At 41.6% G+C, this 13,669-nt stretch overlaps 1 protein-coding gene across 2 annotated transcripts in view; it reads left to right on the top strand.

Moving 5' to 3' along the window:
- Positions 1–13,669, top strand: part of RIIAD1 (regulatory subunit of type II PKA R-subunit domain containing 1) — a 308,698-nt gene that overhangs the window by 196,253 nt on the left and 98,776 nt on the right. The window contains exon 3 of one of the 2 annotated variants that reach the window (XM_044079942.1): positions 11,896–11,990. The exons of the other annotated variant lie outside the window; for it this stretch is intronic. Coding sequence (XP_043935877.1) covers positions 11,896–11,990 — 95 coding nt within the window. The remainder of the gene's footprint in view (positions 1–11,895; positions 11,991–13,669) is intronic. 2 annotated transcript variants of the gene reach the window in all.

The following is a 13,669-nucleotide window of genomic DNA, read 5'->3' as shown; positions in this document are numbered from 1 at the left end:
GGCTCTTTTGTTGGTGTCAGAGACGTCAACATTTGAATCAGTCCTGTGCTCCAGTCCCCTCCTTAAACCCATCCATATTCTCTGCTTTAGGGATGCCAATAATTTCTTCTTCAGGAGGAACAGACCTGGTTATGGAAATGGCATTCTTGGATCCTGGTACAGCCTTCCAGGTTATTGGGAGAATAATTTGTCTTTGAGAATGGAAACACAGACAACTTTGGGATCAGGTTAACTCCATCACCCCCACCCACTTCTTCTCATCTCTCTTCCATCAAGCATCCTTCTGTCAGAGCGGAGTTCCAGGCCTGAAGGCCACTGCTGAGTAGAAGGAGGAGTCTACTGAGGAGCTTGGAGATACCCCAATAGACATTCCTAGAAAGAATATGATGTGGAAAAGGAGAGACATAGCCTCCCCATTGGAGTCTATTCCATTTGACACTGACTTTGATAATAGAGACCCCCTCCCCAACTAACACCACTTTGAGTTCTTAAAACTTATGCATAAAGGGGATCTTGGCCCAGTGATATCCCCTTGATATTAAGAGGTTCTTTTTGAAGCATTTGGCTGTACATCATATATTCTTGGGTGGTTCATACAGCAGACAGGTTAATAGAACTGGTCATTGGAGGTCATGGCAGGAACCTAATACATGTGATTTGGTACCTTGGAATCTAGACAGGGTTGTCATGCTCACAAGAATAAACAGCTTTGGGGCAAATATCTGTTGTTGGATTCCATTCTCATGGCAGGTGCAATGAAAAAGGAGCTGACTGATGACACAGCTACTTTCCACACACCCCCAGCAAGTAGTTCAGGGTTATGGACAGACTAGGAAAATAGGCATATACTTTGGGCATATTTGTGCTGAGGGTCTTGAACTACACCTGTCACATAAACTGTTTCTAGAGGGATTTGCCACAACAAGCTCTTTCCAATCTGAAAACATCCTCTACAGAAGACTATTAAAAGCAGCCGGAGATGCCCTGAGCACCAATAGAGTGGCTGGCATGGCCATTAAGACATTAGGCCTGGCTGCACCTGTGAGATTTTGCAGCCAACCTTTAAAACTTCCTTTGCAAATTCTTCCTTGACAGATTTTCATTGCTTAGTCCTGAGAAAGAGAACATGCATAAATGTGAACAATGCAGCAAAATCTTTTTCTGCTGTTGGAGTGAGATTTAAGGCTCCACAGAAGTCCTATAGCAGGAGACAAAAGGAGAAAATCCAGCAACAGCTGTTGGAGACAACTTCTGATAGGAGTGACAGATGCAGGCCTAGATGCAGAGGGGTTCTCCACATGCAGGGATATGGTGGGCTTTTTTCTAACATGCAACCTCATTGTCCCAGAAGGGCTGCCCAACTGCTCCCTTCTGGTGGTAGTCGGGGATCTTTTGTCCCTGTACCCTCTTGTGTGGATGGCCATCACTCAGGACACGTACACAAGAAAGATAATTTCCAGAGGCTGTTGAACATCATTTTTTTTAGCTCTCTGCACAATCAAAAATGCTGCTTCTAGACACCCCCCAACAATTAGAATTAGCAAAAAAAAAAAAAGGGAGATTGTCTCCTCACTCTACAAAAGAGCTATCCAACATGTTCCACCAGACCTGACAGGGTCGAGACTTTATTCAAGGTTCTTTTTGGTTTCAAAGAAAGCTCAGGACCTCAGGCCCATCTTGGACCTCAGTCATTTGAACATTTATGTTAAAAAGATCCAATTCAGAATGGTCATGGCATAGTCAGTTTTACCTAGTCTCATGATAAATGACTGGATGTGCTCAGTGCAACTTCAGGACACCTACCTCCATATCAAGATAGCCAAAGCATCTCAGAGATATCTACTCTTCCTTCTGGATGCCAATCACTTTCAATTCAAAGTGCTGTCCTTCGTACTCATCAGAGTCCCTTGAGTATTCATCAAGTACATGACTGTCATAGCAGCACACCTACACCATCAGAGAATCAGGGTCTTCCCCTATATGGGCAACTGGCTCCTATCTGCCCCAAAAATGGAGTGTCTGATCAAAGGTACAGACCACTTGCTAAGTTCTGTCCTTGGACATTTCAATAAATTATTCAAAATCATTCTTGCATCAACTCCAGGAATGTACTTATGATATCGGCTGGACACAACCATTTCAATGGTTCACAGGTGCATACTAGGCTAACAGCCACTAGGTACCTGAAAAGCTTAGCTGTCCAACCCAAATGTGACCCACAAATTTGATTTATGTTTGATTTTATAGGGGCAATTTCAAGGCTGTCTCTGTCCATCAAAGACATAGGAGCCAGACCAGGGGTGCATTTCTGATTACCCATCCATTGGTCTAAGTTGTGCTTAAATGGAGATAGAGAGGAACTCTACTTCACATGGATGGAGACCTGTTCCAGAGAATAGGAATTCTCTGAGAAACATACTCTCTCTCTAATATGTCCTATTTATGTTGCAAACAAAATTTAGGTATTTTAATCTAGTAGTTCTGATGCTGTTGGTTTTGAGGATGTGCAAAAGATTCAAGAAAACAGGGTCCAGGGATGCCTTCTATGCCAGGCAAAGATCACATCTCAGATGTCTGTATGGTGCAGAGTAAAGAGAGAGTGCTTTGAGGCAGTCAGCATAGGACATTGTGTTTAGTCCCTCTAGTCCTTTTGTAAGGAACCTTTGTGGACATTCCAGTTGCTGCATGTGTCTGGTCGGGTACATACTGAAGGGAGCATTATACTTTATGAATGGCCTGATGCCAGCTGAGTACAGTGGTATGATGAGTTCTCTGTACCTAGATGTCATTCCCTTGCTTTATAGGTTGAGCAACACAGACGGATTTTCTTAGCCTTCGACCAATATATATATATATATATATATATATATATATATATATATGAATTCCCAGATCCCTGACTTGTCAGTCAACTTTTATGGGTGTTTTATTGATGGCAAATTTACCCAGGGTGACAGACTTCCCAAAAGGTACTATAATGCATTTCTTGTTATTAAAATTTAAGCCACGGCTTTTGCACCACATGCTTTTAGACCTTCCTGAAGGGTGTTCTTATCTAGGGAGGATTCAGTGACCGATCCCACTTTGCAATCATCTTTGAATTTGGTTAGCCAGAGGCCTTTAGCATTGACTTTGACATCCAAGACGTAGAAGCCAAAGAGAGGTGGGCCTAACATAGAGCCCTTAGGGATTCCACTGGTGACCGGCTTCTCTGTGGAGGTAGCCTCACCCATTCTAACCATCGGAGTCCTCTCTGTGAGTTAGCTAGCTGTCAAGCATGTTATAAAGGGATTTATGCCTAGTTTTGGTAGATTGTTGGCAATGCCTAAGCATGATGTTGTTTCATAAGCCTTAACCAGATCTAGGTAGGCAGTATGTACAGTTTTCCCCTCATCCATTGCCTTAGTGACCTTTTCAAAGAAGTCCCACCAGAGTAAGCATTTCCTTCCTTTGACAAAGTCAAACTGGGATAGATCCAGTGTCTGGAGGTCTCCTACGTCCTTATTAGCTTCCATGATAATTCTTTCCATAACTTTGCAAGTTTGACTAGTCAGTCTAATGGGTGTGTAGTTTCCAGGATCTGTTGAAGATCCTCGCTTGTAAAGAGGGATGATTGTTGCAGTCCTCCATTCACATGGCACAAAGCCTGATTTTATACTGGAGTTAATGACTCCAGGGGTTCTGATAAGTTGTATTTCGAACTATTCAGGAGGCATCCTGGGGTGTTATTGGGGCCTATTGAGGCCATGTTCTTGACTTTAGTGAGTGCAGCAGTATATGCTCCGTAGTTTAATTTGGAAGGGTTATGTTTGAGGTTGCTATTGGAGGGATGGTTGGGGGTGAGAGGGGGTAAACCTGGAACTAAATTTTCCACTAACAGGTTTACTATATCACCAGGCTCCGTGAATATGTCAGCAGTAGCCATCAGTTCAACACATGCTGTGTGCTGCCCTTGAGGTTTCTGACATATTTGCAGAAGGTCTTATGGTTATATTTCACCTGAGAGAATATCTTAACCTCAGGGTTGGCTTTGCTTGACCTAAGTACCCCTCTCAGTTGCCTGTTTACGCTGATGATAGAGTTTTTATCTTTTTGGGAATTACCCTTCCTGATTTTTGTCATAATTTTTTCCTTTTGTTCTATATCCTGTTTAATTTGGAATGTCACCAGGCTGTTTTTTTTCTGGGGCAAGTTCTGGGCTTACTTCTGGTTCGTATGACAGCCTCTATGTAGCCATTGACACGGTTGTTCAGAGTTTCTGAGAGCAGTTCAGCATAGGCTGGTGCATTCTTAGGGTTTGGAGGGGCATTGAATTTTGACAAACCATCACTTAATAACAGGTAATTTGCCTTGGAATGTTACTGGTTCTAATGGGATTACAGAGTTGATTTTGATTTTGAAAGAGACAGTTTTATGGTCAGACCTTACCAGGGAAGACAAGACATTGGGGGAGGGGTGCAACATTCTCCCATATTTGTGAGCACAATGTCCAGTATGTTGGAGTCTGTAGTGGGAGTATTCCCTGTTTGCTCAAGGGTGTTTGTATATAAGAAGTCCAGTAATCTCTGGGTCTGTAGAATCTCTCCCATCAGAATTCAAACTCTTTAGTCATTCAGAGCCTTCTTCAGCCTTCATCTCCTACGTCTGCCTTGGTTCTCAAGGTTCTCTGTCTGATGTCCAGGGTTGTTTTCCTTGAGTGTCGCCTAGATAACTTCCATTCAAAGAGCTTTTCTTCCAAAGTAAAAAAAAAAAAAAAAAATAGATCTGTCCTTACGTCTGTCTACTTTAACTTTTGTCTCTGCTCACGATTCTGGTTCTCATGGCATCTATGATTCTTATGATTCCTCTGGCAAGATTCCACGAGGAAAATTCAGTGGTACCTAAAATCCATGTAGTCCTAACATCAACATTTTCTGAAATTCCAGATTGTAGTTGTTAGGTTTGTGAAAAGGGAGTCGGTGAAGAGACTGGTTTTATCAGAATGCACATTTCCCATTTTCTTTTCCATCTCCACTGCTCTGAAGATTCAGAAAAACTCCCCAGATATTATTTGTTGACTGCAATATGGTTCAGCCAACAGTGGTCTCCCTTCTATTGAAAATGATCAATAGCAATTATCACAAGCTTCCTCACAAACTATACTCCCTCATACATGACAAGGGGTGTTGGTACATCCTTACCCCAAACAGCGGCAACTAACTGCCTGAATGACAAAATCTTAGTGCCTTGTATACATGTGCTTTCTGAATTTGTGCAGCATGTGTTAAAAGAGCAAAAAAAAACTGCTACTGGAAATCCTATATTGGTAAATGGAAAAGATTTTCTAGTTTGTGCCAAGACAACATTCAGCACATATTAAAGGCTAGCATGTTTTACAATTTAAGTTATTTGTGTGAGCTATTGTTCTCTGGCCTGTCCTACCCCCACATCAAAATTCATTTGTAGACCATTTCAGCATGTCTGCCCATGGATCTTTCTCTTTTAAAGCAATTTCAAGTGAAAATGTTTTTAACAGGGGTGTGGCATATCAAGCCCCCTTTGCTAACAAGTGGCTCTTCCTTAGGATCTTAAATTAGTCATGAGAAAACTAACTTTAGCTCCATTTGAACCAGCTCATCAGGCTGACTTCAACTTCGGGTTCTTAACATGGAAGACAGAGTATTAAGAATACGAGTCATAAGAGCTTATGGTCAGTCAGTCTTATCTAATTTTCCATAAAGGTAGAGACACTCTATCAGATTTCAAGGCAGTTACATAAAAATTAAATAGTTGGTAGATGCTATTCTAACGGATGCTAACAGCAATCTGCTCACCAGTCCAGAGGCATTGAAGGGGATGGGGGGGGGGGGGGGGCGGCGCCCAGATGAATGGAGAATATGCATTCTCGTCTCCATTCACAAGATCAAGTGGATGTTCATATCTACAGGCAGTACAGAGGCATTAGACTCCTGTTAACGCTACATGAAAGTGCTGTAGAGGGTGATTGATAAATGAACATGCACAGTATTAGAAAGTAGGATCAGCAATGACTACTTCAGATATAGATTAGGATGCAGTACAATTGATCGAATGTTTGCTGAGACAGATAATGGATAAGAAGTTGGAAATGAGTCGAACCAGACATTCTTTGACTTGGGGAAGCATTTGACTGATTCAAAGTCCCAGAAACAGTGGTAGGAATTAATAGAAGCTAAATGCAGAGAACCAGTGACATAAATGCATAGTATGTTAGGACTAACCATTGGTCATTTTTAGGTTAACATCCCCAGGGGCATTTATCTAGCCATGCTTTCTAAGAATAAAACTTTGTACCTTGAGCCTTTAAGGTAAACAGCTTAACCATTATGCCAACCCCCAACTCATTGAGTATACTCAGAAGCATACATAGGTAATTACTAGGCTAGCTGCCTTTGCAGATCATTATAAGCCTAGTCAGTTTGCCTCAAGAGTGAGAATCAAACCCTGTACCATGTATCTATAAGGTAAACACCTTAACCATTATGACCTCCCCCAATGTAAAAAAATGGTCTATAGGTGTGTACTAGGCTAATGGCCTTGGAGCCTTTACAAGCCTAGCCCATAAGATTACCCTGGCATTGTGCCACCCAACCTTAGTTCCCAATGCCTCTGTCGAGTAAAGCCATTGGAGTGATCCCTGGGGTGAATTTTCTATTTCCCATCCACTCATCAAGATTTCTCTTGGAAGAGGGCTAGTGAGGTGTTCTGCTTGATATGTATGGGAAGTCTATTCCATAGCATGGGCAGTCTCTGGGTTATGAACCTGTGCCTACAGCATGTTGTGTTGATTGTGGTAATGAGGTTGATGTCTCTGGAGCGTGTGGTGTGGAGGGATTGGGATTTCTTCAGATGTAGCATTTCTAACCGAGCTGGGTCAGGCATGGCTTTGTAAGTCAAGCAGAGATTGCCTCTAAGTAGGCGATATAAGACAGAGAATAGTTGGGAGTTTTTTTAGTCTGTCCTAATAGGACAAATGTTTAATGCCTAGGATCATCTTTGTGAGGTACGTTTGCGGCCTCTCCAGTTGTTGCAGGTGTTTAGTGAGGTACATGCAAAATGGGGCATTGTACTCAATAATTGTCCTAATGAGGGAAGAGTAGATGGAGACCATGATCTCTTTCTTCCTGGATGCAAAACCCTTAGTAATGAGATGTGCCACATAGATGGACTTTCTGACCACAGTGGCAATGTGGTGGTCAAAAGAGAGGTTGCTGTCAACCTGTGTTCCCAGATCTCTTATAATGCCTCCTGTGTTCATTGGACTACCATCGATGTGATAATTCATGAGAACCGGGTTTTTCCCAAAAGGGAAGACAACACATTTTTTTGGCATTGAGCTTAAGGCCATGGTTCTGACACCAGTCGTTGGTCACAGTGAGGCTTGTTTATTAGGTCCATGATGATGCGTTCCATAGCTTTGCATATCAGACTCATCAGGCTAATGGGGCGATAGTTCCCAGGGTCTGTAGTCACTCCTCCTTTGTGGAGAGGGATGAGTGTAGCAGTGCACCGTTCAGTAGGGAAAAAGCCTGAGGTGAGGATATGATTGAACAGGGCACACAGGTGAGGTGCCAGCTCACTCTGTAGTTCATGTAGAACGCACCCAGGGATATTGTCAGGTCCCATAGAAGCTGTATTCTTGGCCTTGGACAGTGCTGTTTTAACCTGTGCAGCAGTAATACTGGGTGCCTGGCAATCTACTGGTATGGTGACTGGTCCCTTAGTGGGGGAGAGAGGAGTAAAGTTGGCACTGAATCTGTCGGCCAGTATATCGGCAATATCTGTTGGCTCGGTATAGGAGGTACCATTGTACAGTAGTTCAGAAGAAATCTGGGTATTGCCATGGAGATTCTTTGCATAACTGTAGAAGGGCCTTGTGGTTGTCTTTACTGCTGCAGTTCTGTTTTCATAGCTAGCTTTAGAGGATTTGATGAGGGATCTCAACTTTTTGTTGAGGCTGATAAGGGAGTTTTTCCAGTCTTGAGACTTCATCTTATTCTGCATCAGTTTCCTCCTTCTGTTGTAGAATTTGTTTATGGCAGAGGACCACCAGCTTGGCTTTTTTTTTTGGAGGAGAGCGTCTTGGTTCTATTGGGTATGGCGAGATCCATGCATTTGTGTACGTGTTTGTACAGTGCATTGATGTATGTTTCAGTGGTCATGCAACTGATCTCCATTTGCATGGGTGCTGTGAAATTAGCAACCTCTGTTTTTAAGAGCCCAGAAGTTTTTCTTGGTGGTTACCTTGTGGGGTGGGTGGGGAGGGGGTGTGGATTTCCAAGGTGATTAATTTGTGGTCTGATCTAACCAGGGAGGAGTTGACTATTGATGCAGAGCACTGGTCGCCCATGTTAGTAATGACTAGCTCAAGGATGTTGCTACCTCTAGTGGGGGTAAGAATGAGCTGGTCCAGGGCATTGGAATTAATTAATTCCAAGAAACATTGTGCAAGTGTATTGGTACATGAGTAGTTTTCACAGTTAATGGAGGGCTAGTTGAAGTCGCCCAGTATGAGAGTGTTAGGTTGGACGTTAATATTCTCCAGGGTGCTTAGGAACATGGAGTGTGTCTTGGGACATGGTTGGAGACCTATAGCAGGCTATGACCTGAATCGCTGTGTTACCCAATGTTAGCTGCACCTGAAGTATCTCAAATGCGTTATGTTTGGCTACCAGTCTGGAGGTGTGAGCATCCTTTATGAATATGGAAACACCACCGCCTTTGGAGCTTCGGTTCAAGTTCTAGGGCCGAAAGGTGTGGAATGAGTTATAGCCTGGTAGTGCAGGGATGCTTTCTGCTGCCTTGAACCAGGTCTCTGTTACAGCACAAATGTCTGTCTTCTCCATTTTAAGGAGTGTTTCGAGCGAGTGCATTTTGAGATTTAGACTTCTAGCGTTGAGCAGCATGACCCTCAGATTGCATTTGTTTGTAGCTGTTATGGTGATAATTTGGGCACTATAGGGGTGGCAAGAGCCTTGGCCAGTGTCCGGAAGCCCAGGGGTGACAGATGCAGATCATCTCTGGCAAAGCATCGAGGTCTGTCAATCATGTCTTCCCAGGCAAACAGATACTGGATCCCCTTAGAATGACACAATAAACTTAGCCAATTGTTGAAATCAATCATTTTCTCCGTGTACTGTGGTATCATTCTGGGTGATGGTAGGATGCTGCTCAGGGCTTGGGTCATACCCGCATGGACTACATAATCCAAGAGTTCCTCCATGTCTCTTTTCATGTAGTCCAGGGCGGTACGTTTCAGGTCATTTACACCCACATGTACAATGAGAGAGTCACGTCATGAGTGCATGCATTATGTGGCGGATCCTAGCACCTGACAGGCAGCTGACTGTTACTTTCTCCTTATTCAACCTAGTGAGTGGGGCACAGTGTGCCTCACTATCGAGTCATCTATGACTAGTTTGTCGAGCATGCTGTTTTGCCTTAGAGGCTTTGGTTGAGTGGCACACTGTTTAGGAGAGTTATGTGTCCGTGATTAGTGTTGTGTTGCGGGGGTCAAGTCCATTTCTGCCTTGGAGGTCTCTGCTGTTTGGGTAGATTTTTATTGAGAGCCTCTGCAAAGGTGGGTGTGCGGTTTGTGTTTTTATGTAAAGGCAATGCTGGTGTGTGTTCTAGAGGGCTATGTGTTCCATGTGGTGTGGTGCAAGTGTTGACCTTCTCCTCTTGACCAGCTGTTCCGGTCTTGGCTGGAGAGTGCGTGGCTTCCAATTTGGATATATAAATTCATCTCTTGCGAGTCTGAGTGTTGGGAGGTAAGAGGAGAGGGTTGTCAGTGTACAGGAGGCAGTTGCTACATTGCCTCAGGATGCCCAAGTTCACCAGGTTAATAAGAGAAAGCACAGGGAACTGACCTTTAGACATGCCTGGAGGGGTGAGCATTATTAAGTACTGGAGCTGTTTCCTTGTAGAACTTTTAGTGCTGGTAGCACTTTTGTGTGCTACAATAATTGCTACAAGACGTCTGGTAAAGTGCTAGATTAATAAGCTAGTAAAAGTGCAGGAGAGGAGAGAACTAGTAGATCTAAGGGAAAAATTGAAGAGCAGACTTTGACACCGCTCAGAAGCTTACAAACAGTCCTGGATACAGCAAATCTGTATCTGGACTAGACTAGTTACAGGAAAAACTGCCCAAGCGGCCAATATACTACAATTTCTGGGCCAGAAACCACTCCTGTTGTGGTAGATAGGCTGCCTAGTGCTTACCACTGCCACTGATAAGCTAGAAGGCTTCACTCCAACACAGAAAGGCTTGGGGGCAGAGAAGCTTACAATTTAGAATTTTGTTTTTCTTTTCTTTTCTAGTAAAGTGAAAAGGGAGGATAAAGGAGAAAGGAGACTCTAGAGAATGCTTTTAACTGCAAACAAACCAGTTATATGATACACTCCTTGTCAGGAAATCAGAACAAAACTAACTAGAAAAGAATTACGAACAGTGTGACAGTAAAAACCTTGTTTATCAGACCCTGTGAGGCAGAAAATTTTAGTACAACCGTGCAGATTAGTTTATAGCTATAAAATACAGTAAAAAGTATGCAGCAGACTTAAAGTTATATATCATCGATCCGAGTTTTGCTCAGTGGCCTTCCTCCGATTAGCTCTGTGTAAAAAAACATTAACAGGATCGAACCCTGTTCTCACTCCCAACTGGAGCCCCTTTGAGTTTGCATCAGGGTTCAGCTTTGACCCAACTCCTGTTCGTATTATTGATGGGATTCCTTATCAAACAGGTCAGAGAGGACAACTCAGCAAAGCTGCTGTATGCAGATGATATGGCACTATAAGTAGACTTTGAGAAGGAACTTCAGTGGACTGAAATGCAAAACAGAAGGCACAGTGAATAAAACTGATTACATATAAGACAGTGGTCATGCCAGCAAATGGAATCAGAAGTTGCTGAAAAATGAGAAGAGTGAGGAGTGGAACAGGTTAACAGTGTCAAGTATCTGTGAGGTATGGTTGAGGAGAAGGGAAGTCTTCATGAGTGGTACGTGCTAGAATCAGAACTGCTGCAGTCAACTGACACTGTGTCAGGAATAGTGTGTGACAGAATGCTAAAGAAACTGAAAAGCAAGATGAACAATACATGTGTGATCACGGTTTCTGTATAGCACAGAAACATGGGAGTTGAAAGTAGAGCAGCTGAGAAAGCTGTACTGTGGCTAATGCCTTATTTTGTAAGAGGCAGTAAAATACAGTACATAAAGATTTAATAGTTGATCGGTGGTAATTCTCTGAAGGCTGTCTAGCATATGGTTGTATTTTACCATAGTTCTCAATGTGCACAGTACATATACCACTTGTCAAACAATCAAGACCATGTTGCTTCCTCATTGCACAGCGCAAGTAATGTTTGCAAGCATTTAAAATAAAGTGAAATATTAATTTACTTTTGTGGATAAAATATGTTTTCCTAGTTGTATACCTTGTATGAGGTGCCAGATATAGCACAACTTTATATTCCGTAATACAATGCTGTTTTGTTGCAATAGCAGTAGACGATATTACTTGTATGGCAAACACTACAGTACAGACAGCATAGCATTTCTCAATGAATGAAGACACATTACTGTATTAGTGTATTTTTATATTACTTCCCAATTTCATGGTGTACTAGTTCTCAACCATTCAAGATCATGTTGCTGCATCTTATTTTGCTACCTCTTTCATGCTGTATGTCTTCACTCCCATCTACCCTAATGCAACATTATCAGTGATCCATATGCCAACTATTCTAAGCTGTTTTTTTCTGTATTTTAGTAAAAACAAATGGACAGACATAGACTGCTGGATATCTGACTTTTTCATAATCTGTGTTTCTCCTGGCTATCACATTATGAGTTTATGCTTTATCATACCTAGGGGGCATGCAGCTGTTAAAGATATGACCAGTGGTAATATGAACTCATTCATCTTGATATTGCTTTTGCAACAATCTTATCTGAGCATCTGTTTTGGTGAGTACTGAACACAGCTGTACTGTTGTAGTCTTTACACTGCATGTTTATGGTAACATATATGAGAATTAAATTTGTATAGCAGTTAATATTTGACATGGTCATCATGGAAATTTGTTTATTGTGATTTGCAGAAAACTGCACGTCATAGGCATTACTCACTGTAAAGCAACCGTTGCAAAGGTAAAACATTTTGGGTGGTTTAGTTTCTGGAATCCTCAGTTGTATTTTAGAACAATGAGTATAAGAACAGGTAGTTGAGTAGTTAGTTTGCAAAACTGTACCAACTGCATACCTCTCAACTGTACAGATTTTCGCAGAATGTCCAGATTTTTGCCTCATATTTTTTGTGTGTTCCTCCTAAAATCTGCACCTTTCTGGCAAATACCTGAGGATTGAAGTCATTAAATAATGACATTCAGTTTAAGACAACAAATCCTTCAGAAAATTCATGCTAATGCAAAACCTATTATTCTATCAACTATCTAAGTTTGTAAGAGCAGTATTTAAAATCTGTCCCTATTTGTCCCCCCATCATTTTAGGCTTTGTCCAGATTTTTTGCTCTAGGGGGTTGAGAGGTATGGATTACCAAGAGGCAGATAGCCATATTACAGTTAAAAAAAGATAAAGCATTAAAACATCAAAATCTGTAATATGGTAGTAAAATTATCTTCCAAATGTTTCTGCTGTGTCTGTGAGTCTAAAGCTAGGTGCCTACAATTTCAGATGTAAAGCTGTTCATATACTTTCCCACGTCTGGAGTAGACTTCCACTGCAAATGAAGCAGTATGATACATTATCTTCCCTCAGATGGGAACTGGAAAATTGGATGGGCATTCACAAGTTTACTCCTGGCTTGAGTGGCCTAGCCCTCATTGAAAAGGGGAGCTATAGTCTAAGGGTGAGTACTGGCAACGTGAAACTGCTCCCAAGACTAGGTTGCCTTTATTTTTCATATGATTCTAAGTTCATTTTCCATTTTGACTTTGGAGAAAATGTGTGGTCATACTCACAGTTGTGTATATAGTCCCCACTATAAAAGCAACATTTAGCAGTGATGAAGAGTTAATTTTATTAATACTTAAGGTGCAACTTGTGAGTTTACATGAATTCATTTAGTGGTACATATTCTTTGATAAGGTTTGCCTAGAGAAAGTTTGGTTCACTTCATAACGTTGCCCTTTTTCGTAATGTCAAAGTAATCAATCAGATGAAGTCATACAAAGCATATTTGACTTCTCATATCACTGTAAGCCACATGCATGAAACTGCATTGCACAAATGCTGTATCCCAGAAAGTAATAATGAGAAAGTTAAATTAATATGCGCTAAAATAATAAACATATCTGTGGATATTGTGTTTTCTGTATATGAAGCATGTAAGTGTATTACAGTTCTTTTGAGTTCCACAGTATGGTTTTACTGTCCTGAACTGTTTTTAAAATGGCAGGTAATCTAGAAAGTTATACATTTAATTGGTTACTGTTGTGTTTTTATGGCATTTTTATAACACTGCTCAATGTAATGTTTTTGCAGTGCATGTGCATTGAAAGTTGTAAGCTCATTTCTGTCAAAAACCTAAAATAACTTTTTGTAAACTTAGGAGGCATTCACCTCGCTTAAAACATAACGTGAAGCAATAAATACAAAGGGACAAAGCAAGTCTTGTGTCTTTAGT

This window comes from Protopterus annectens, chromosome 8.part0 (assembly GCF_019279795.1).
Source record: "Protopterus annectens isolate FY-2018-M chromosome 8.part0, PAN1.0, whole genome shotgun sequence".
Taxonomy (NCBI): domain Eukaryota; kingdom Metazoa; phylum Chordata; order Ceratodontiformes; family Protopteridae; genus Protopterus; species Protopterus annectens.
The sequence above is the reverse complement of the archived record's forward strand: the minus strand, read 5'-3'. Positions and strand labels throughout refer to the sequence as shown.